This window comes from Echeneis naucrates, chromosome 5 (assembly GCF_900963305.1).
Source record: "Echeneis naucrates chromosome 5, fEcheNa1.1, whole genome shotgun sequence".
NCBI lineage: Eukaryota > Metazoa > Chordata > Actinopteri > Carangiformes > Echeneidae > Echeneis > Echeneis naucrates.
This window is the reverse complement of record NC_042515.1, coordinates 17,063,840-17,089,899: the sequence shown is the minus strand read 5'-3', so window position 1 is coordinate 17,089,899 and position 26,060 is coordinate 17,063,840. Positions and strand designations below refer to the sequence as shown.

Sequence of the window (26,060 nt, the reverse complement as noted above, 5' to 3'; positions counted from 1 at the left end):
AGCCCCTCCACTTCTATTTCTGTGGACGAATCAATCAAAACACAGCCGAATCACCCGCCACATTACATGAGAGGAGCTGATCCTACTGATAGTAAAATATATTATAAATGGGGGTGGAGCCCTGAACACTTTTTCTTTTTCACTTTTCTTGCATCCTGCTTGCTCACACCAAGCACTCAAGTGCGCACACACACACACACACAACTGTGGTGTGGTGTTACTGGCCCATTTTTTCTTTTTTAAAAATCTATGTAAAAGGTAAGCGTTTGCACATCCATTCTCAAAGGAGGGTCTGTGTAGGGAGAGGTACGTTCCTTAAACGAATATTTTATTAAGGATACACGTGTCTGTGCGTGTAGGTGTGTTTAATAGGCAGTAGAGAGTGGGGGAGGCATTGGAAAGGTTAGGCTATGATCCAAAGCTCATCTCATTGCATCAAAGGCTTATTAAACTTTCATACTGGACCAGCATTGTTGTACAATGCACAGTTTAGGGAATACAGACATGCACATAGTACATGGTTTATTCACTGCATAGCAGATTGCACTATGAAAATGCTAAAATTAAGCAGGTTACTCTCAAAAGGTCAGGATTTGCATGTGTGAAGAGGAGACAAGAATGTAAATGGGGGTACAAATTCACTGTGCTCTGTATTCTGAGACTTAATCCCAAAATCGGATAAAGTTTCGAATGCCAAGGTTATAGTAACAATCCCTTTGTCTGTAACATTTGACCTGTGGGGATGTGAAAATGGGCTGAAGGTGAATGGAAAGACAAATACTTGCTTTTCTGATGATCAGCATAAGTGCATACTGAGGGAATTGAGAAGGGGAGACAGAGTGTAACATAATGTATAAACAGTCTACTGGTACAATGCGTGGTACATAATAAATAAGATCAACAGAAAAATAGAGAGGCAGAGAAGTAGAGACAAAAAGGGAGACCTAGAAAGGTATTTAAAGAAATGGCCAGAGGGATCAAATTAAAAACAATGAAAATAGTAGTAAAAAAAAAAGAAGAGCGAAAACACTGAAAGATACAATGGATAAATAAAAGGAGTAGTATTACACATTGTTCCAGAGTAAAAGCGCTGATGCAAATACAACGGCATCATCAACTGAACATCTGTCACCGCAAACTGTACAAAGGAAGGTGAAAATGGATGAAGGAGGGAAGAAGGGAGGGAGGCATGAAGCAACAACGGGTACCTTCTGTGAGGGTCACAGCCTGATAATTAGTCATTTTGAAGGTGTGCACAAGCTGGATGGCTAAAAATACAGAACCAGCCCAGGGCAAATCCTAACCTGGGATAGGATAGGTTCCTCTCTGCTCTGTGCTTCGTTCTCTCAAGGTGAGGAATTGTGACCTGACACAACACATCTTTCAGTCAACCTTATTTTACGTTTTAAAATGGCTCTGTGACACAGTTTTAATAGAAGTCACATTGAGAGTCAGGACATAGACTGAACACCGGTCCCAGTGAAATGTGCTTTGCCAGTGCAGAGAATAATGCCATTAATATATATATGTGCGTGTGTGTACAGTATCCTTTTATACAAACATCTTCCAGACAGATTTGGATTCCTAATCAAGGATCAAACGGTAATCCTTCCTATAGCTTAGCATGTGTGTATGTACTGTATGTGTGAGGTCAGGCGGCATGGAATTAGCCCATGCTCATAATAGGGGCCTGTTAGCAAGTACTAATCGCAAATGCTAACAGGATTGCAGCATGGCTGGACGCTGTTATGCAGCTTATCTCTTGTACGCACAGGCACACACACAGTCTGCATAAAAGCTCACAAAGATACTTTCTTCATTGATGGAAAAAAAAGGGAGAGTGGCAGGACGGGTGAGAAAAGTGCTTGCTTGAGGGAAAAATAACGCTGCTATTGTCGATGTTTCTTATTTTCCAGTCTACGCATTAAGCTAGTGTAAGCTTACTAGACCTCTCCCCGGACAAATGACTGATTTTAGTCTTTTCCAGAAACGTCAATATGCTTAAATATCCTCACTCTTTTCCACATCTCTGACAATTTACAACATTCTTCTGGTGCCTGTTCTCCCCTCAGTAAGTGCCCTGTTCTAGTAAAACGTTTTCTGTCAGTCGCCTACACCTATGTACATCTATTCTTTCAAACACATTAAAAACGTGTGCAGCACTTCACCATCTGTGAAGGGGTACTCGCTGATGCATGAAACAAATGCAAACAAAAGGTGAAATTAAAAGGTTGTCAGGGGAAATGCTTCGGCGCTTTGTCTGCCTGGGGTCTGGGTGTCTTTTTTCTGTTTTGCCACAAACCACGTTAATGCTTATTCTAGAGGTGTGACAGATCACATGCCAGAAGTGCCAGAAGATTTCCGGGAAGCTCTATCCATCACCGCTAGTGAAGACACCTCTGATTAATTTCACATAGTTCCTTTGAAGTTCAAGCCGTTAATAGAAGGGATATCAGCCAAGTGCACTATTCACACCAACTCCTTACACCTCATTTTAATCTCTTTAATTTGCTATTAATGAAGCCAATGTTACTGCTGTAATGTTCATGTTTCCCAATTCAAAATTTAGTTTGGGGCGATGAATATAGCCATATAAGCTTCTCATTCACCAACACCAAAGGTTAAGCTTCTTACTGAATATTATATGTAAAGTTAGTTGGAAACAGGAATAGGTTTAATCACCATCACAATCATCTGACGTTCACTCCGATGAAAAGCCTGCAGGTGATTGCGGAGACAACAGTCAGTTTGCAGTCCTCTCCTAGTAAGAGAATCTTGCTATAACTATAATTTTGCTGTTTCGTTTGCCCATCTAAACCATCATAGAGCAAGTGAAGGTGGAGCATAGCAAGCAGAGCAAGATGTAGAGTAAAGGTTGCTGATTTGTGATACAAGGAGAGAGAAAGGTATAGGAAAATGATGAAAGTGAGGTGGAGTATGGGCTGAAGAAGCTGGCATAAGCTGATAGTTGCACAGCAATTAATTCTTATTTATCCAGGACAGTGGTGTGGGAGCTTTGCTCATCACCTGTCAGAGAGGAGGAGAGGCAATGAGTTGGTGAATGGACAAGGATGAAGTAGTCGTTGGAGAAAGGAGAGAAGGACAGAGAGATACAGACAGGTAGATGGCTTGGAAAAGAGAGGGCGAAGGAAAGCATAGGAGGAAAAGTGACAGTAAACAGAAAACACATCGACATCATAAGTATATAACAGAATGGTATCAACAAGCAAAAGAAGTATTTGTTCAAAGGAGATAGATGATTCTCAAGAGCCTATTGCGAGAGACACAGGAACTAGATGGAACAAATCCTTAAAAACACCACAGTGCCTCCAAATCTTAAATCTGGCGAATGCCACCACATGATAAGAGAACAAAGTTTAGGAACAACGGATGGTCTGCAATCTGCAGCAATTTACAGTAAATTTCTGTGAATTTCCCATGCCTTTACAAGTCTGAAAGCCAATTAAAATGGTGTCAGTATGTGCTGTAGCTGACTGCAGTGGCAGGTCTAGTGTTTATATCTCATTAAGCTGTGCCAGGCTATGCCAGACCAGGATGTACCATGCTCCACTGCGCTTACCCTCCAATGACCAGTGCCAAGGCCCTCATTAGTCCTGTCTCTGCCACCTTGTGCTTGTGGAGCTTGTGTGTGTGTTTGTGCGTGTATATAAATGCTGACATGCAATTAAAAGTAACCTTTTTTTTTTTAAATGATAGGGACTTTCGAGTTTTCACATTTAGTTAAATTTATAACATATCCTATGAACTCCAAAATAGTCTGATAGAAGGAAATGAAGTTTCATTTCTACCTCACTCACACACACACACACACACACACACACACACACACACACGAAAGATGTGACACCATTGGACCAGTGAGGTTTGTGTTAACCACTCTCCCTGTGGATATGTTTGGCCTCTCCCCTAGACCTCTATTTACTCTATCTATCCATCCATCTATCTATCTCTCCATCCATCTTTTTTGTCAGCCATCCTCCCCTCATTTCCCATTGGAATGGAGCAAATTGTTTGTCCCCTCTCACCAAAAACTCCTTTGCTTCCTCCTCCTCCAGATTTTACAGTTCCACTTCTTTCTATTCACATGCCTCTGCCTCCAAACTTTTTTCATTCACTCCTTTTCCATTTTCCCCCAAAATAATCTTCTCCAAGTCTGTACAGCTGCTTTCCCTGTTTTTTTTCCTTTTGCTGTCTTCCTGTGTGTGCGTGCGTGCGTGCGTGCATGCGTGCCTGTGTGTGTGTGTGTAAGGGTTCATGCACATGCTGCAGTGTGTGTCTCTGCTGCCCGACTGCAATTCATCATCATTTTATCTGCCTTAATTGGATGCCATCAGGACCCCTGATACTTCCCATCTCTTCTTTAACAAACAGCTGCTCTGTACACACACAGAAGAATAACACAGACACACACCCTATCCTAAACTAGATTTTCTCCTTCTGCCCCTATGTCTGCTGCTTTTTTCCCCTCGCTGGTAAAGGAGTGAGGGAAAGAGGGTGATGGAGTAGCCAAGGGATTTATCAGACAGAAGGTAATGGTGTAAGGCCCGAGCTGATATTATCTGTCCTCTCATTCCTGCCCTCCAGGGAGAAACAAGAAAGAAGGATAAAGAGGGACAGAGGAGGGCAAACATGGAGACACTGAAGTACAAATGGACAAAAAGCTAAGACTGGTAGGAGATAAAGGAACAGAGAAAAGGAAAATCTTGAATCGTTCATCTCTGTTCTTTCAACCTTGGCCTTTGGACGACACTTAGCTGCACTCCCTCAGCCTTTCTTACCGCAGAGTGCAGTCATTTGTGTATACAAGCATTGTGTGTACATGTGTTTATTCGCTCCCCTGACCCCTCTGGCGCTCTGAACTCAACTTCCCAGCCCACAGCTCAGCATCCTATTGGCCCTTGCACCCTCACCTCTGCCTCTGATTGGCCCACACACTCCAGGAACTGCCTGGGCTGGCTCAGCAGACAGGAAAGAACCGATGCAGACAGCAGCTTGTTGTTTTGGTTGTTCCTGACCAGAGTTAACTGCTACCATAAGGCCTGGCGGATGGCTCCGTATGTGTCAGTGGTAATGTGGGCTTATTTGGCACTAAGAAATATGGAGACAACTCTGTACTTTTTTATCTTTATTTTATTTAATAACAAAATGATCAGTGTTTTTCTCCAATTAACTTGCGATGGGACCTTGGACAATCTGCCATTTCATCAACTTTCACAGGTTCCAGATATGTTAAATTACATTTGGCAGCATACCCAAACTCAAAAGTGTGTGATGAACCATTCCTTTCCAAATATAAACCTTTTACAATACAGCAACATTTGGTGCTTTGAGCAAGTTTTAAAAGTGTCACCCTAAAACGCTAACTCTTTAAAGTCAGAGGTGGCCTACTTGTTTGATGTCTATGCTAACAAAAGAAAATTCCCCCAGACACTGCATTCTTTCTCATGTTGTATGATACACTTGCTCTTTCTCCTCTGGGATCAGTTGCCATGTACAGAAACCTTATATAGAAATACCATAGCACCAATCTTTTTCTCCCTTAAGCAGATATAGATAGTCAATACCAAACAAGGTTAGTGTGGAGCTGCTGTTACACTATCATATATCGCATATACAGTTTGTTATTGACAGCCTCCTGTTACGAGATACTATATAGAGGATTGGGTTTTCATGGTCACTGTAAATGGAGTTAAGCATGGGAAGCTGAAGTTTAAACATGATCTGACTGTGGATATCCTGAATATCCTGTGAATAATTATCTTCTTTTGGAAAGTGTGATGACATTGTATGAAAGAGGGGAAAATGAGTATTGGCCACAGGAGAGACTTTGAGCTGTTCCCTTCAGTATCACTCTCCTTTTCCTCTTTTCTGTTCATCTCACCTGAAATTGTCGACTATGCACCAATTTCCTTCGTCTGCTCTCTTCAACCCCTCCCCCACTTTTTGCTGTTTTTCACTGCTGTCTTATATTAGCACCTCAATTCCAATCGATTTCACAGTCCCTCTTTCCTCTCCTTCAGTGTTTATCCTTTGTTCTGTCTTTTTCACGTCAAGGTATCTTGTCCTCTTTTGCCATATCTTCTGCTTCATCATTTTATTGTAATGGAATTTGTACCCCAGCTTTCTCGCCTCTCCCCTTTTCCTTGCCTTTCATCATTGTGGGTATGTGTGCCAATTTGATGCTGTGATAAACACTCATGTGCATCTCATTCACATGGCTAAACTTTAAATTAGCACCCCATGTTTATTCCATTGATTAACAAGCCCACCCTGAAAGTCTTTCTGCAGAAGTATAATGGAGATTTTACATCCAACATACAAACACACGCATAGACAGCTATCCTGGGATCCATAGCCTTAGGCATATTGAAAGATGCTAATGTGCACACTCACATACACACAGACACTGATTAACCCCTATCCCCATAGCTGCGTGCCTACAAACGGAGGCAGCAGTGTATATGCAGCATAACAGATGAAATCTATTTCTACTGCAGAACTATACATGATTCATAGAATTGATGCTGAACACTGTCAAAGTTGGAACAAACATGGAGAGGTGCACATGAAAAGTGGAGACGTGAAGGTCTATAAAAGGATAAACTAATATTTAAGACCCTCATTCTTTTGAAATACTGTTCCAGAGCTATAATAAGACACCCATCCTAATAATTCATGACAGATAATTATACTCACAAGCTCAGGCCTGGATGAATTATGTCTTAATGGTAAGTTCATGCAGATGGCACCTTTTTCATCCAATGAATCTCACTACTACTCATGCAGACTCGACGCATGTGCTGCATTGATATCTGACCATGCAGTCAAGTTGGCACGGCTAATTGCTAACAAGGGCTAAGTGCTGACAGCCCAAGGCTAATTGCTGTTAGCATGTCTACTTTGCGGATATCAAATGAAGAAATTCTGCTTTGGACTCAGGGTAGGCTTTGCCGCTGATTAGCAGTGGCCTTGCAGCAAAAATAAACAGTCAATATCCGACATCTCTGTGGAGAGACAACCCTTTTGCTAGCTAATTAGCACTGCTCACAAACAACTGGCTGGCGTGTGCCAGGACCTGAAGAATGGCTGTCAATACAGACAGGCTCAAATACTGCTCTGGCTGTCGCAGTGGCAGTTGAGCAACTTATCCAGCTACACTGGGCTAGGAGGGCTTCCTTTTCTATTCCAATATCTATATTACTGCACCAGTTGATAGATATGGCAAAGTGTGGCCTATAGACCTGTGGTGAAGGTCTTCAAGGTACTGAAACTCATTAGCCATACGACAAAAACTTCTAGATGTTTCCACTTGATTTTAATCCGTCAAATGTTTTCTCCCATGTGCAACATATTGTGGTGACAGCTGCTTCACCCTCATCTAAATCAAAATTCACAACACCAGCTCTCATCTTGTCTCTGTTGTTGCATTGCATTATATCTCAAGATAGAAGTGGAAAGGGACAGAGGCAGAAAACAAAAGTTAGTGTATGACAGACGACCAAGAGGCAGCGAGGAAAGTAGGGGATGGTGGGAAGAAGAAAATATGACAGACGGAGGGAGAAGCATGAGCTGTATGGGCAGAGAGAAGTAGGGAGAGGCAAAGCTATAGAGTCAAGGTGTAAACATAATCAATCCGCTCTCAACCAGGTTCAGAGACAGACTTCCTCTTCACATTTTGAGCCTCAGTGAAGCACGACGTTAGCTACCTCTTATCTGTCACGCTAGTTTGAAGCCTCACACACAGACACACACACACGCACTTGAAACCATATTTCAACACAGAATAGGCACGAATCCACATGCACAAACACAAACTCTCCCTACCTATAAATCCCTTACATACCAGATTCTTATTAGAAAACATCCTTGAGAACACTTTAATCTGGCACGCACCCTTCATCCCTAGCAGCCAAGCCACAAATACATTACAAAAATCATACAACCATGGAAAAAAACTTTAGCTGATCATTCCAGCTTCACACCCAACCAATGGTTTAAATGATGTCTCTTATGAACCATGAAATCCACAATAATTCAGGGCCAAATATAGACTGGGAAAAGATTATTATATGTTTGCATCTTAATTCAAATGTAAACTCTTGAAGTCAATATCTATCTGTTAACTATCAGCTCAATGTGAACGATTGAGTCATTTATCTAGATTGTGACCAAGCCAGTGTCCAAATGGTGCATGGTGATCTATAAGGATCAAGACAATGAGCGTGTTAGTGTCTAAAGTGGTCATTAGTTCTCAGAGGCCATTACTTAAACCCTGCCTGAGTCAATGTCTGAACTGGGGTCATGATTTAGTTAGCTAGCATCATTTATTGCTTCAAGAGTAATAGTGCTAAATTACTGCACTTAAAGCAGGACTCAAATTCAAAGTTTATTTTGTGCAGTCCATTGATGTTTTCTCTTTTTCTCCTATAAAGACCATAGGAAATTCTTTCATCTCATACTCACCGCTGTCTTCTGGCACTGGATGGAGCTGCTGTTGAAACGCAGGGCAGGGACACTGTGAGTTTCCCCCTGGATGTGGAAGACACACTCATAGTTCCTCTGTCCTGACTGAGGTTGGGGCAAGTTCTTTGCTGCTAATGTGATCGGCTTGGTCACGCCAACAGGGATGTAGATTTGGGTTGAGGGAAGGATCTGAGGGCAGTCCTGCAAAGGGGAAATAAACAAATAAAAACATCTGAAAAAGAGACCCCCTCAACATGTTTCCAAAGGAGACAGTTGTGGGAAAAAGTGATTTTGCTTGATAGAGTCAGAAGAGTAACCAAACAAGGTAAAAATACAGTAAGATAAAAGAAGGGGTGATTAAATAAATAACTTCTTTGCTAATGAGAAAGAAAAACACAAAAAGGAATACTAGCAAGCCGTGGGATAAATTTTTTATTTGTGAAGAGACACTTTGTGTGCATTGTTCACATGTGATACAGGCTTGTGTAACACTCCCTTTAGACTTGCACCAGATATAAATGCTCTACGACAATACTTGAAGTTTGCATCCAAAGTTCACAAGAGATCATCTGCTGCAGATAATGAAACTATTGGCATCAACAACAATGCTGCATTTTTATGGCAGAAAAATACACTTCAGCATAATATGTTGATGTGTTGAATAGAGTAATGCACTAATGAACTTTGTGTTTGTCTGTATCTGTTCGCAAACATCAGTCACTGATACTGACCAGAGCTGACAGAGAGAGTTTGAATCATCTGTAGAAAGCCCACCCACTGTCTCACACTATTGGAGTACAAAACCCTGGAGCGTCTGTGTGTGCGCGTTCACGCAGAGATGTGTGACACAAATAGGTTTCTTAATATGAAGTTGGATTAACACATGCATGTGCTCATGTAGCTGAAGTAGAATAAGACAGGACAGTCCAGTGAGTATTCAACGCCTCCTTGTTATGCATGTGTGCATGTGCTTGAAGGAATGAAGTCATTACAATGTTCATGCCATGACTTGGCAATGATACAGATCTTGTCTACAATGAGAAAACGTGTGGGAACGAGGGAGGGTAGGCCGATGACACATCTCATACAACATCATTTCAATCTTGGGGGGAACTAACACACCGTATACCATACTGTATGGGTCAAAAGAGAAACAAACAGGCCCTTTTCAGTGAGGGAAACGTACCCTTAAAACTATCAATCATTTACTTTGCCATCTGCCATACCTTACAGCAGTCACTAACTCATAAAAGTCAACACCACCATTCTCTGTCTTGTCCACTCAACTCGAAATAAAAGGAATTTAGAAAATCCTGATGACAGTGAGGTCCCACTCAGTGAAAGTAACAAGCTCAGAAACAACCGTGTTGAAAAGTTAAAAGTGGTTAGACTAGGAAAACATCCACCAGATTCTTGTAAAATATTCACTGCACACAGGACACCCCGACCCTCTACATCACTTCTCCATGTAGCTTTTCCTTTAAGCAGATAGCTGGCTCACATTCAGTGAATTTTTCTTTCCCCTCCTCTACGCTGAGCTGTTGTACATTAGAAGCTACAGTGTGTCCCTGGGGCTGGAACACAATGCCGGAGTTTGTTCATTAGCCTGCTTAGCCCCGGCCATGTGTGTCTGATCACACAGAAACGCATGCACAACACATAATGAGAGCGGGGAATACCAGAGGAGGAAGGAGCAGGATTCAGAAGACCTGGAATATAATCACCTGGGAGGAAGGTGTGTGAGGAAATGGATGGGAAGAAAAATGAGTGGCTGAGAAGTGAGTAAGAGAAAAGTGGAGCAAAAGGGAGAGGAAAAAGGGTAAAATGAAGGATGGTTAAAGAGAAAGTGAAGGAAGAGAAGAGGACGCAGGTTTAATTGGGAATACAGCAAAGTGAAATGTGTAAGATGGATTGCTGTTAGTGTGAGGAGAGGTGGAAAAGTTCAAAAGAAAAGACATGAGACAGAAAGAAGAATTAAAAGTGTAAGGAGAACACATTTTCGACTAGAAATGTCAGGCAGCAGAATGGAAGGCCTGGATACACCTACACCTTTTCTGTCTCCTTATCCATCCTCTGGATCACCCTTCCATCCATCCAGCCTCATCCACACAACGTACCAAAGCCCCTGACAACATCCTACTTAATTAATTGCCTACAGCCTCAGACAAGGTTTTAAAATTGATGGGGCAGAGATAGAGAGAGAGAGAGAGAGAAAAGAAAGTAAAGATTGATTTGCACTTGTGGCTTTTGAATTCCTGTCGCCATAAAAACGATGCATGTGTCAAAAGCTGTGGGTTTGCCTTGTCTGAAGTGTCACAAGAGTAAAAAGAAAAAAAGGTTTCAGCATCCTGCTGCTCAAGCTACCTCGCAGAAGACAAGTGTGCCACAAGCAAGCATAGTTTGCATTGCTAACCAATGTTTTATTCATCCACCTATTGACTTGGCTGTCAGCTTGTCATTTTCTCTGGCAGTCATCCTTCCTTATGGTATTACATTACTATTAGTACAAACCTCAGTAAAGCTTTGTATCACAAAATTTCAAGATTCCAAGACCCAGTGCTGGAGAGGATGTAGCTGATGTTGCAGGAATTCTGAAATCACACAGCTCACAGACCCTGGCAACTCAAATACATGAGTCTCAGACAGAACAGCAAGAGGTTTTAGGAAAGTGATGGCGGTAAAGAACAAGTATATGGAGGGAAAGGTAAGGCAGCAAAGGGAAAAGTGCTCAGCAGTGAAAAACTATTTCATCAGTATTTGTGACAGGTGCCAAAACAGTTCAAAGCTGGCATTAGGGCTACAAAGTGCAGAGTACACTGAAACAATATTTCACCAGGGGGATTTGTTTGAAGCTGGAAGAGATCTTTTTTTCTGCTTTTTCCACCCCTTTTTCCTGACTTCTCAGCTTTCATTTAATCTGCGGAGACGGATGCTGTGGTTTTCTTGGCCAGATGTGACACTGCATCCGGTTCATTTCAAAGGGACCAACAGGGGAGAAGAGAAAAGTGTGTGTGTAGTTTAGAAAAAATGATTGTTCTTGTGCATTTGTGTTCATACTAGATCTGTAGCAGAGTTCATGTGCTTTAAAAGCCTCAGTGATATTTGCAGGTATTAGGGGAGCAGGTTCATTGAAGTGTCTGATTCAAACACAAATGGACCACAGCAGGAACCCTTTTTACACAAAACTGCAGCTCACAAAGCTCCTCTTTATCTTGTTGTAGTATAATCATGAATGGCCACATATAATAAGGTTACATCTGTGTGTGAAGTGGAAAGTATGCATGAAGGAATGCCTGCCACAGATGGTTTCGCCACACCAGGATACGGCACAAAAACATCTGCTCAATTTTGATTTTGATCACCATGTTTGCATTCTGACATCTTCATAACCATTTTTTAACTCTAACAGATGTGATAGAGTATCAGAGAACTGCTTTGTCAAATTAATGTTTTTCAGTTTATGACAACTTTGGTAAACTAACAACCACCATCAGCTGTGCAGCACCCTGATTAGATTGGGCTTGAGGAATGTATATTTGTACCTGTGTTCGCAGGTACATGTGTGTGTATATGAGTATATACATGCATCTAAATACTAAATGTGTGTTTATGATGGCAGATATCCAACTCCCCAACTGCTTTTCAAGCCAAGTAGCCAGAGGGCCTGCCTTACCTCCCCTTATTTGTGTTCTCTCAAAAGCTGTTGTTCGCTTTGTTGCCTAAGGCTAGTGCCACAGTTCCTATTCGATAACAATTTAAATACATGATTATATAGATTACAAAGATATTTTGTGTACATTACTACACTGAAAAGGTCTGAGACATAGAATATGAGAAAGTAGTTTATATTTTATAGATAAATTCATTAGAATAAAAAAAACCACTAAATTTTCAAGTAACAAAAATAAGACAAAATTTACAATTTACAAAAATTAAAATAGGTTATCACAATGCTTGACCTAATTTTTTCCCCATGCCTTATTTCCAATACCCTGATGCCAGTTTTGATTGAATGTCGCTATGAGCTTTCTCAAAGCAGAGCAGCTGTCGTTCTAGGTCAAGCCTATGCTAGAATATTCGTACCTTCATATTCCATGCACTCTGATGTTTACCACAGCACCTCACACCTCCTCATCAAAGGAGGGAAAAAAAAATTAAACAAGTGTTTGGCAGGTGGGTGAGATAATCTCTACTCGTAGGTGAGCAAAACACCTTTTAACATCCGCCAAGAGCAGATAATGAGACTGTCGGCAAGCAAATGTGCATGTGTTCATGCCGGTATTCAGAAGGTGAGAGATTAAAATCAAGACAAAGATGAGGTGGAGTGAAGGGAGAATGGAGGATTGGGGGGTGAAAATGAAAAGGAAAGCAGGATGCTATATAAATAAATAAATGTATTAAAAAGCCAAAAGACTTCTGAAGGCTTTGGCATAGGCTGACAAGATATAAATTAATAAAACTCCAAAAACACTGTGCATATGTAATGAGGCGGGTGTCTGGTCTTTTTTTTTTTTTTCTTTTAAAGGCCCCTACATTTCTCTCAACTGCCCCACACCCCTCAAGTCCATCCATAATTAATTAGCTGCCTCTGTGATGTGGGGACTATAGATCAGGGAGGAGAAAAAATAACATGCTAAATAATGAAGTAAAGTGATACGAAGAGCCTTGGGGAGAAATGAGATGGCATGGATCGCCACAGAGGAACGAGTGGGGCACACTGGTAGTAATAAGAGGGGCAGTCTCTTTCTATGTCACAGGGACCTGACAGAGGGGTATATGAAAAGTGGTGAATGCTCCCCCATTGCTGGTCTACATGCACCCACAGGCTTTACGACAGAGGTTTCAAAAAGGAAACCACAGAGCCACCTCCAGCCTCGAACCAATGGGCCACATTTAGTATGAATTAATATCACATTATTATACATGACACTGAGTGGATCCTTCCATCCAAGGCAGAATACTAATAATTTGTTGGCACAAGTTCAAAGTGTAGAACAACAATCTTTCAATAACAAAATGTATGATCATTCATCAGGAGTAAGATGTGTGCTGATGCAAAATAAACATTTGTGTTAAATTCTATATACATTTTCAAATTCATGGTAATTATGGTTAACAGTTTTATACTTCAACAACATACATGTCTATACTACATACATGTGTCTATTATCTTGATTGTACTTTATTTGTTGAAAAAAAAATATAATAATAAAACCCAAGTGGAATGTTTTTATTGGCATCTTAAACCATAATTGTAAGGGAAAATCATTTGTAAGTCAGACATGTGATACTCATGGCATGTCATATTGTGAAATGTAGGGCTGCCTAAGCCTATTTCAACTGTGTAACAGCAGATGTTGGTTTGGGTGTGTGGGGTGTGTATGGGAGTGCATATCTTTGGGACTTGTACCATCCACGATGAGAAAAGTGAGACTAATGAAGAGATTAGAGTGGGTGTTTGTGGGTGTGTATCTATGTTAAATATAGGTTGAAACCTGCCAGTTATCTTGCACACTTTATAGATTCACAATATCAGTAGAGGTGAAGACATACTTGGCAGCATGTATGTGTGTGATTGAAAAATTGTGTGTGTGCGCGCGCATGTTGATGCTGGCTTATTAGCAGGCAGAAACCAAAGGGATGTTCTGTGACCAGAGACTGTGGGGGAGGGAGGGGGGGGAGACGGTGAAGAAGAGAGTAGAACTTAATAAGGTGGCAATGTGTCGAACAGTGCGGCGAGAGGGAAGCAGAAGAAGAAAAGGGACTTTGAACGTTGAAAGGGACTGTGTGATTGTCCGCCCACGCCCTTCGTTTCCTAGCAGAGTGGTGATGCAGGAAGGGGGAGAGAGAGAGGAAAATAGAGATGAAGAGAAGATGGGAAAAGTGAGTGAGTGCAGAGGAATGCTGGAGCACATAAGGGAGAGTTCGAATTAAAGTGAGATGCAGCAGAACGTGTGACTTGAATGTTGTTTCGTGCAGTTTATCAAAGTCTCACAGACGATGATCTTAATGGCGACCTCCATATATGTTCCTCTTCTACATACATATAGACTCGATCTCTGTGCTTTGATTTACCACTCAGGCACACATGCCATCGATTTCATCTCCTGAACCATTATCCTTGACTTACAAGCAAACTGCCAAACCTACAAAATGTATCCCTTCAACATAGACAGCACAGGACGTTTTAAAACAATAAATAGCAGGAACGTATGGATATTTTCGAGGAAGGTTTTTTTTTTTTTTTCCTTCTTATGGATTTTCATATTGTAAAGGGGAGGAGGGGAAGCCTGGCACCACGTTATCATTCTAACCCAGATATGTCAGTAGCAATCAAACTTTGTGCTTTTCAGCCTTTCAAAGACAAACCTTGATTTCAGCGGTAGATACACTCGCTATGGTTCATCTCTTCTTCTCTACGTACAGTACAATATTTCACCTCTAAGATATAGTGATGCTGCACACTTCTTTTACCAAAGACATTTGGATACATGGACCGAAACGAATATACTCCATGTTTTGTGTTTTGTCTTTATTCATCTTAACACAAAATACTACTTTATCTTTGACCCAGTGTTAGATAGATCAGCGAGATCAGTTGTTTTGAATCCAGCATGGCAATGTTTACTGATAGTTTGCAATTTAAAAATCTACAAACAGTGAGACTACTTCCCATATAGCTGTAGTACCCCTTGAGAAAAAGAACAGAAAACAGATAAATGGGCTGAGCTGCAACTAAGAAAAGAAACAACAGAAAAGTTTGACTTTCTCAACTCTGCAAACTATGATCTCTGCTACAATCCATCAAACTGTGCAGGGAGCATTAAGCAACGTTCACACCAGAACAACTGGAAATGCATTTGGACTAAATAACCTATCCATTCTTACAAGATGTGCTGCTCCGGGGCTATGATCCATAAATTTCCAACGGAAGCTGAAAAGTACCCAAAATACAGGTTGAATGCCAAAATATCAATTTATAAAATAGGCAGGGATTTCTTTTTGGGTGAATCCATAGAAGTGACACATTATAGAAACTATAGGATTCACTGTATTTTCTGATTGTATTTGTCTTTTGCTTATGATCATCACTACACCATGTACAGAAATGATGAGTGAGAACTATCACCACCATCTAACAGCCGCTAGGAGGCAAATATTCTTCAGACAATGAAATTAATAAATTGCTCCTTTTTGGATAACTGAGGTACTTTGCATTTTGAAAATAATATTCAGCTCTTACATGGTGAGAAAAATAAAGCAATTTTATGGTCTTAAGGTAAATGAAATTTAAACTGCATTAAAACACAGTGATACCCAGCACTCCACTGGCACTAAAGTCTGTCTCCATGTGTCTTTGGCAGATTGCTGACCATCTTGGCTTTCGGTAGCACTGCAATGGTGTCAGTAATGGAGGTGGGAATAAAAATCAGTGCTGGTCGCTTGAGTAAAACAGTATGGTGGAAAGCCAAATGTGAAAGAGACATTTAGCTGGCCTTGTGAGACTGGACAACACGCCACGCTAAAGGATTTTTTTTAAAACTCTCCCTCTCTTTCCTCAACCCAGCAGGTGGCTGATGCTTCTTTGTCACGCTTGCCTTCTCTACGTTCCCTGCACCTTTGAGTTTGTTTTTCCTTAAGCTCACTTTGCATGCTATTCATCTGCCTCCAACTGCCATCATTTTTCCCCTCAATGACTCAGCACTTACCCCCCCCCCCAAAAAAAAACAAACAAACAAACAAACCTAAAAACAAAAACAAAAAAACAAACAAAAAAAAAAAAACACACACATATACACAGACTGAAGGTTGATGGTGAAAATGCAATATTCATCTGTATTCACCATTAGGCAGGCTGACAGTGAGGACCGCGGAAATGAAGATTTAATACAGCCTGAATAATTAAACCACCGGGAACTGTGACTGACACATAGACACACATTTGCAAAAGCGCAAACACTGAAACACATTCATGCCTGGCCTACAAACCACAGTGCATCTATCATGTCGTGATATTCCTGTGTGTGTGCTGGTGCCTACACATTTGCTCTTTATTAAGCTTTCGCTGATTGTGTATTCAGTGCTGCAGCCAGCACGTTGGCATAGCTGAGGTGATACTCGCTGCATCAGTGGGCCCTGCTGGGTGGCAGAAGATTACGCCAAGGAGAGAATAACCTAGCAGCCATCTTATACCCAACACTGGTGCTTGCCAGGCAGGATCTCAACTGCTGCTATACATTTTTCAATGTCACATGAAGCTTAACACTTTTCAGCCAATTAAGACCAAGAAAGTGTCCTTCAAATCTACATAAATACAACGCTTAAAGCAAGCGGCATTTGCTAAACCCCACCCTCTTTGTTGACTGTAACTCCTGCCGTCCTTGTGTATTTGTTTACTAAGCATACTTCTTAGCATACACCAGACTTTTCTCTCCAATGTGTCTCCTAGCCAGGGCGACCCAGCCTCCCTGCCTTCTGTTGGTGAGGCACTGATGTATGATGAGAGGAAGTTTCAAGAGTGAATTTGGGAAATTTGCGGAGAGCCTCTGAAAAAAGAAAGATCTGGAGGACAGAGGAAAAGAAAAGCTGTGACACGTGAGGCTAGAAATAGCCACATAGAGAAGTAGGAAGAAACTTCAGAATGTAAATGTGACAGACCAGGTGTGTTTCCCCATTGAACACATCTGTGACCTAAAACTTGCCTTCCCTCTACTCTGTTTGAAACATATGAGGTGATTGTGTGGGACATACAAAGATTTGAACGTAGTCCTACAGTGTGACTGAGGGGCTGAATTACATTCCCATTACTGAAAAATGCTTACACCTCCTCAATTCACCACATTGTTCTCCATTAACAAATTAGAGGGATGTACAAGAGTCTGCCAAAACACCTGATACAATCCCACACTGATTTCCCCCGAGGTTGAAATGCGATTAGTGACTCTTGGACAAGCGTCTGAGAAGTTTCCTGTGAAAGTTCAGGAAAAAGAAGGGAGGGTTGTAGGGCGGGAGGGCTGTCAGACGCTGTTTGAAAAGCTGAATGAGGTGCACCACAACCAAACCAAGGGTTAAATGCTGGCCGGTCACGCTCCAACTAAGATCCATCTGGCAAAGAAGACATGTTGTTACTTCACCCCGTCGCCTCCACTTCCTCTCCATGTTCCCTCTCCCTCTACCTCTCTGTCTTTCTCTCCCTCTTGCTCTCTCTCTGTGTTAAGTTCAACCATGGAGTGCGTTTGGAAAATAAATTGCATCAGTCTGAATGTAATCCACCGCTTGTTACTGCCAGAATTTCTCTACTTGCCTTTCTGCCCTTGTCTTCGTTTCTGTCTTAATTTTTTTTCTTTCCCTCTTTCTGTTTACATCTGGTCTCAATTACAGCGCCTCTGTCCATTTTGCTTTGTCTCCGGTGGAACACATGCACTGCATTCTTTTGCAGATCTGCATGGGGGAATTACATCCCTCCACCTTGACCCATTTTCTCTTCTCCACATTGATTGTATTTTATTAAATACAGCCTGGACAAGACTGAATTTAATGTTTAAGCCAAAGTTCACATGTGGCTACATACATGCAGGTGGAGGTGAGATGGAGAAACATAAAAGCGATGGCTCAGCAAGGGAGGGTCGTTTCTGGTTATAAATGTGGCATGGGTAGAAAGATGAAGGGGAGACTGAATCTGTGGATCGTGAAAGTGGGCAGAAAAACAGCAAGTGACAGAGCCGGAATATGATTTAGTTGAAGGCACCGAGTGGGTGGAAAAAGGAGGAAAAAATAAAGGATAAATTGATGATGAAGGGGGGAGACAGATATTACGAACAGATAAAAGACATCAGAGGGGGAGCGTGAAACAGAAAAAAAAAAAAAGAAGGGGTGGATATTATTCAACTACTCGCCCACTCCGCCCTCACCCACATGCCCCCTGCAGCCCTGTGCTGCTGGTTGTGCTTTGTCCCGATAAGAACCAGTGACAGTCTTACACACAAGCTAAACCAGCATAGACAAACACACATATATATCCATGCACACAGCGAGGCCCCCCAAGGGGACTTGGCCTCCAATCTGTGGGATGCCCTTCTCAGGAGAGTGTGCACATATGTGTTTCTGTGAGGTGTGTGTGTGTGTGTGTGTGTGTGACCTGCTCAGTGTCTGAGTACCAGCCAGGGTAAACACAGTGTGCCAGAATGTCACGGTCCAGGGCCTTCACACCTCCATCACAAATAACCCTGTCAGCCATAGTGGGAGTGCGCGTGCGTGTGTGTGTGTTTGAGTATATGACTGTGTGAGTGAGTGAATGAATGAGTGAATTAGCGTGTGTGAGAGAGAGAGAGAGAGAGAAAGAAAAAGTATGTATTTCTGTTTCTGTGCCTGGTTAAGAATGTACAGGTAGGCTGTATGCTATGAGTGCATGTGCTTAGTAGAAAGACAGTGATTGAAAGAATATGTTTATACTAGTTATACTTTGTCTATATGGAGCCTCCAGTTAATGTAGCATCTAGGGACAATGTGTCATACACATTGTCAAGATTTCATTTGAGTAATTGGCTACATGCAGGAGAGCTTGAAAATGTGTGTGTGTGTCTAGTATTGTAACAACTGCAGTGATATTTTCATGCACACACCTTTATCTGTACTCTGTAGCTGTAATGCATGTATTAAAATGCTGTAAAAGAATAACTCACATTTTTGGAAAAACACTTTTATGCTTTCTTGGAGAGAGCTTGATGAGGAGATTGACATTGCTGTCATAATCAGACTATTTCTTGGCTGGTCCTTCCTGACATAATAACTGGTTGCTTAGCAACAACTCAAAGCTAAGTCATATTTCCTCATACAACTAAGTTGAAAAGTAAATTATCCTGTTTTTGTGAGATGGATGTTCGATGTATGTTAGAAATACAAAATGTTAACTACTAAGTCTTGGGAACACATTTACTGTTCAGACATAGGTGCCCTTATATAACTTACTGCAAATAAACATATTGTATACACATCGCCCACAAACACACAAGGAGGAGGAAACAGGTGGAAAAGAGAAGGGAAGTAGGAGGAGGGTGACATAATTTTAGCCGCTGTGTAGCCATGCATAAAGGGGACCGAGGGAGGAGAGGAGGAGTGGAAGGTGTTGAGTTTATTAAAAAAGCCAAAAATTCATCACTGGAGTCAAACATTCTTTGTCATATTGAGGTGGAGGACCCACCACATATAAATGTGAAAAGGACAGAAATGGAGAAACTACAGTGACAGTAATCAGATGAACAAAAACAGGATGGCAGGGAACACTAGTGTACAAACTAAAATGATCACTAGTGGTGGAGGTTGTATGCCTCTGCCATTAGTTTCAAGTTCTATCCGTGTTTATTCAGTCATGTAAAATAATAATGTTTTTTATTAACTGCTGGAAAAATAAGGCTTAAACAAGAGAGAGATGGAAGGGGAGACACAGCCAAAGCACTCAGAAGGCAGCACTGTACCCACAAATCTCAATCAAGTTAACCGCCGCCTTGATTGCTCAAGTGAGACTGAGCCATGCTTTGCAGCAAAACAAACACATAAGCATGTCTTAACATAGCTGAGCCCAACCACCCCAAACCTTGCCTGGTCCTCATCAAAGCTTTGGCTCAGAAAAGAAGAAAGGAGAAGTGGTAGAAAAGAAAAGAAAGAGGAAGAAGGCCTGATATACATTCCTTTAAAGATATATAAAGAAAGAAGGGATAAAGATTTTTAACATTGGAGTAAAGGGATGTAAACCTTCCATTCTTTCAATCTAACCTTCTCTCTGTTTTTGTGTTTATAATAAAGTAACTCTTATTCCTCTTCTGCAATTTTCTGCCCGGTCGCTTCTTAATTCAAGAATTTGTTTGTTGTGCCTTTGGAGGCATTGTTGATTCATGCATATTTGATTTGGAAATGTCACTCATTATATTTATTTCCTCTCTGCTTACCCTGTCTATCCATTTCGCCTCTCTTGGCACAGTCTGTTCACAAAAACAAACAACAACTAATACTCTAGCTGCCTTGTTTCATAAATTCTTTGTGGAATATTTTCTTTTGATTTTTTTTTTTTTTTGCCCGGCATTCACAGAAATTAAATTCCATACAATGTAATTTTGTTCCAACAAATTGCAGATGGATGTGATAGTGCCGCTTGTGTGAGAAGGAGAACATAAAAAAAGGAAGAGACAAAGCATCCTCATTGGCAACATACTGGCCCTTTGAGTTGCCAGGGCAACGCAAGACTCAGATGGTGTCAGAAGACAGCGAAACACTTGAAGAGGATTTTTTTTTTTAGATAAATAATTGAAGTATAGAGAAGAAGAAATGTTTCATGTTTCATCATACTATCATGACATTAAGATTGATGACATGGTAACTGTAATTTTTATTGAGCTGTTCTGTTAATTTTTGAGCTTTTAACATGTTTCTCATGTTTGTAAAGAAATGGGAGAGAAAGACCAGCAAAGTGAAATCCCTGCTATCAGGACAACCAGTTTCTCTTATGTTAAACACTGCTGTTTGTATTCAGGGTCAAACTACATCATGGCAAAAAGAAACCACCTCTGGTCTAAATTAAGGCTGCAAGCATCTGTGAACACATGGAGGTCCCTGTTGGCTTTGCAACACTTTCTCGCTACACTTGCAGATAAAGAGGCCAAACTTTAACTTGTAAAGTTTGGCCAACAGCTGTGCACCGATAAAGCAAGGTCAAGAAAAAGATGAATGAGAAATAGATGGGGTGAATGAGAATCAAAGTGTTGAGCAAGAGAGAAAAATGGGTCCTGGAGAGGAAAGGGAAAAGTCTTGCCTACAGGAAACGCTGTACTAGTTGCAGCACAGAGAGCGAAACTAATGTGTATGGCAGCTCAGAGAAGGATGATGAATTGCTCTTTATGTGGGTGCACATGCACGCCTCTGTCAACATGTTTACACTTTTGTGCATGAAAGTATACAAGTTGTGCATCTCTGCTGCGTGTGTGTGTGTGTGTGTGAGAGAGAGAGAGAGAGAAAGTGCAGATGATGGATTCTCGAGTGGAGTATGAGGTTGGTGGTTTCTTGGGCAGATGAAGTGACAGGAGAGGGCTCTCTGTTCACATGCCCCTATCGGCTGGTCATCTTTCCCCTCTTTCTTCCTGCTGCCTTTCTCACTCTTTCGCTCAATCTTGTCATCTCTCTCACCAGCCATTTGTCTTTTTTCCCTTGTCATGTTGTCTCTTCTTTGTTCTTACGCATCCTGCTTTACCTCGATGATACATACTGTACCAAATATATATTTCTACACAGAGCATTAAAACAGGTAGTGCATTAATACTCTCTATCATTGACATGTCTTACAAACAGTAATTACTCAGAAGGTGAATAGATGTGGCCCCTACACCAAAATATGTTACATCATTTCTCTTCCCCAAGAGTCTTCAGCTCCTACTGTTCATCAATATTACTGCTCAGCTTGCTGCTTGTTTACTTGCACTCTGCATTCTGATTTCCTCTATTTTTCTTTTTATCACTGGAGGCCTTTCCTGTTTATCCATCCATTGCCCCTCTGGCCTCTCTCTGCTCAGAGTGTGCCAGCCAGCGCTCTCCCAATGTCTTGCAGATAGGCGCACTAATCCGTTAACGTTAGCTCTGTGAGGCGTGAAGGCTGGGCCTGTGTGTTGTTTTGGACAAGCACAGAGGCTGTGGTTTATCATGGTAGTGTTTGGAATTCTGCACAGCTCCAGTTTAGAGAAGAGATAAAGAGGAAAGTAATTGGATAAAGGTTGACCAATTAATAAAGGCCAGTGATTCAGGCCGACCAACAAGGGGGTTGTTTTAATCTGCATTCAGATAACAGGGAGAGTCAGACCACAAACACGAGGAGATAAAGTGAAATTGTGTGTATTTGTGTGCTTTTGCGCATTTATGTGTGTGAGGTATCAATCAGATAAAGCTCAGGCATGACTGTAAGTCACTTGGGAGTGCAGTGGATTTACATCCATAAGTCCATTGAGAAGATATGCATTTGATTGCATTTTCCTGTGCATACGTGTGTGGGAGAGAGAAAGAAAAGAGACACCTATTGCAAAAACATTGTCATCTGTCCATCACAAATATCTTAGTACACATCGGGAATTGACCAACACTTGTTATGCCTCCAATATTGGCTGCTGTAGCAGCCACTCATTTCAAGTGATATTAGTTTTTATGCTAATGCAGCATTTGGCCATGTAAGAACAAGGCAGTATTCATCCTAGCCTGCTCATGGCCTTATGGGTCATGGCAGAATTATTGCTACACAGTACACAAGCTGTTGTCACTGTGCCAAGAGCCACAGCAGACACCCAAAGCAGGGTGATGTGAGGAGGCAAAAGGCCCAGGAGTTACAAATGTAAAGGTGTGTGCTGCTGATTGTCTTTGTGCCCATGCTTATAAAATCTGAGTTTGAACAAGAAGCTTTCACTGTGCATGCCAAGTCCATTGTAGGTGGAAAAAAAGCTGCTGTGGATTTGCTTAATTGTGTGGATAATAAAACATTACATTGGGAATGACTATTAAAAAAAGTCTAACCTGTTAAACTGCAGTTTGGATGCAACCCACAATCCCGTCAAGGGGAATTCATATAAAATAGCATTAAGCAATGAAATGTTAAAAATATGGTGTAAGGGTATCGACAACCAAATTCTTACCTCAGAGATGTTGACACGGCCCTCCTGGAAAGAGCAGTCATTGGCATTCTGGGTACACATGTGGCGATACTTGCACCAGTGGCATGGGAAAGAGCCATTTACACAAGAAAGACAGCTGTAACAGAGGGAAACAAGAGGAGACAGGGAATGAGGTCTTTTGTGACCAAATGCTTTATCTCATCTGCATCTATGCATTCTCCCATTTAAAAATCTACATGTGATGGTCAACTCTCATACTTTGCATTAATAAAACTGATTGCAGTGGTCCAGATTTTGTGATACATGCCCTTCTAGTAAATGCACTGAATAAGGAATAGAGCAGTGATGTCCAATGAGCTCCCTGACACTCAGCTGACTCTACATACATTTCTCCTCTGCTGTATCATTCTCTCCATCCATTCAGCCATGAGCCTCTTTCTTTCTGTCCTTCCATCTCCGCCTCCTCTGCTCCATCCATCCCTTTCATTCGCTGTCTCATTTTAAAAAGCTCTCCCCTTGTTCTTTGTCTAAAGCTCTCTTTCATCCATGGGGCTAAGAGCGCTCCCCCATTTTAATTCACCTTCTTTAGTTGAGGCAAGGTGCAGATAGATAGACTGAAAGGGAAAGATGGGAGAAAGAGGTGATGGAAAGATAGAGTGGGAGAGAGATCAAAAGCAGGTGGATTTCCCTGAGAGAGGTGGAGACGCCAGGTATCGTGGGAGAGAGAGAAAGGAGAAAGTGGGGAGAAGGGGGAGTAGCCTGCAGTGCTCTGTATGGGAGCCTCGTGGGAGGTGGAGGAAACATTGGATTGTAGGTTGGGAACTCTGTGTGTGTGTGTGTGTGTGTGTGTGTATGTATGCGTGCATGCGTGCGCATGTGTGCGTGCACCTGTACTTGCTGGAACCTGTGGTTCAAGCACACAGTTATGAGCACACCCTTATGTTATTGGTGCTCTCTCAGCCCCCGAGAGATGCTACAGTACTTGGTATCTCACTTATGCGTTCATGTAGCCATAATGAGTTTACAAATAAAAATGTTTCATTTTACTACTAAGCTTACCAAAGCCTTTTGTCTAGAACATTTAATTCAGTTTCACTATTTCTTCTCTGTGACTCATTTAACTATTATTGCCTGTGTGAGCATACGGTTTTCTGGAAATATAATAAAAAATACTACTTTTAATGCAGTCAAGGTAATCAAGTCTTGATCCTGAACAGCAGAAGAGCAGATAGAGAAATTTCCTCACTCACCATGAGGGCTGTATTACACCACATCTGTCAGGTATGAATTGGCGCATCTGTCTAAGCTGCTATGAGTACACTCCCAACAAGCTCTCAAATGTGTTTTAACCCTGTGTATAATACCATCTACCCTTCCCCTCATCAGCATGAAAAATGAGGGCTTTAACGCTTGAGCTCAGACATGGAGTACATTTACGAATCCATCAAACCCTGACGTGGATTCATTTGGATCAATTAGGGCTGCTCGTTTGGTAGGTGCGCACTTTAAGGGATTGTTTCCAGCCCAGACCCCTCCTTTTGAGCGAGATCAGAGGCTGGGGCTTAATTCAATCCCACTACTGCTTTAATTGACCAATTTAACATTGTGCTGAGAGAAGCTGTCCATTTAGAATGAGGGATGTGTGGCTAAGGAAATGACAGACCTCTAAATGCCACACAAGAGCAAATAGTAGATTTGTCAATGTTGCAAACAAATGGAGGCAAAGCAATTATGCGAGGCTTGAAAGGCTTGGCATACTGTGCTGAGACTCAAAGAGTAGAACTGGGCCTTTTGCTCAGTGTTTTCTCCCAGGTGATTTGGTAAAAAACACAAAAATGGCTGGTCAAACCAGAACCAAAGAGCAGATGTCATTACTGATGTGAAACAAAGGGCACAAGGCAAGTTAGCTGGACTTATTTTGCTTTTTGTTAGCTCAGCTACATCACTATTTCGAATGTCAAACCATCACACCATTTTAACACAACAGGTAACCTAGCAGTGAACAGTACCTTGAATTGTTTGTAGTTCACAACCCGTCAACACATATGTTACTTAGGGCAAAAATAACATTTGAGCTAACTTTTATCTTTTATTCATGTTAAATCAACCTTGTTAGTAAACCAGTAACTTCAAGATGAAGCGTAAAATATCAGCAGGTAACTACTGACAACTTTCTGTGACTTTCATGGTAACGCAGTTTGAAATGAAAATAAGGTGCCATTATAGTGCCACCCAGGCCAGCAGGCCTTGTCTGACAACCCCCTACTGCTGTCTCTTTGATTCCCTGAAGAATCCAGGGCCCCTGTCATGAGAGAAAAAGCTCTCTTTTAGCCTTGGTATAAACCCCGTACAGGGAAGGCCCATCCAGGGCCATTTTGTGATGTCCAACAACTCTTCTTCTCTTGTCTCAAGGTGGGCTCCATTTTTTTGACTCCCCAGTATCTCCTTATTCTCCTTCCTCTCACTCGGCATCACCCACAGCCACTCTTGAGGATTTGCGTGTTGGCTGCGGAGACGCTCCCCATATGGCCACGCTCATAATGCAAATTTAATCTGTTCATATTCAAATGCTAATTGAGCTACGTTACCTTTGAAACTCTGGCTTTTTTTTTTCTTTCTTTCTTTTTTTTTTTTTTTTTTAACATCTAACACAATAGGCTGTGATTTGTTCCTCTCTCATCTCCTTGGTCATTTTGGAGTGCTAAATACAATCCACTCTCCTAGTGTCCTGCACTTGGCAAAATGAGTTATTTATTGGCTACTATTCATTTCAAAGGAGTGGAGGTGAATAATTTAATGATCCTCTAGAGTAGTCAATCCTATTATTATTGGATCTATTTAAATTTTGAAGAGGGTTGATAAAACACCTGGGGGCTAGGATTCATGTAGGTAGTTTTATTAATGTATTTATAAGACTTTAGTTAACAGAAAAAC

The 26,060-nt window shown here is 41.5% G+C and overlaps 1 protein-coding gene across 4 annotated transcripts in view; it reads right to left on the bottom strand.

Annotated features, from left to right (window-relative positions):
• plxna1b (plexin A1b) overlaps positions 1-26,060 on the bottom strand; it is a 169,585-nt gene that overhangs the window by 43,411 nt on the left and 100,114 nt on the right. For all 4 annotated transcript variants that reach the window (XM_029501143.1, XM_029501145.1, XM_029501144.1 and 1 more), the window contains exons 9-10: positions 23,148-23,262; positions 8,485-8,685 (exon numbers count right to left, since the gene is read on the bottom strand). In XM_029501143.1, coding sequence (XP_029357003.1) covers positions 8,485-8,685; positions 23,148-23,262 — 316 coding nt within the window. The remainder of the gene's footprint in view (positions 1-8,484; positions 8,686-23,147; positions 23,263-26,060) is intronic.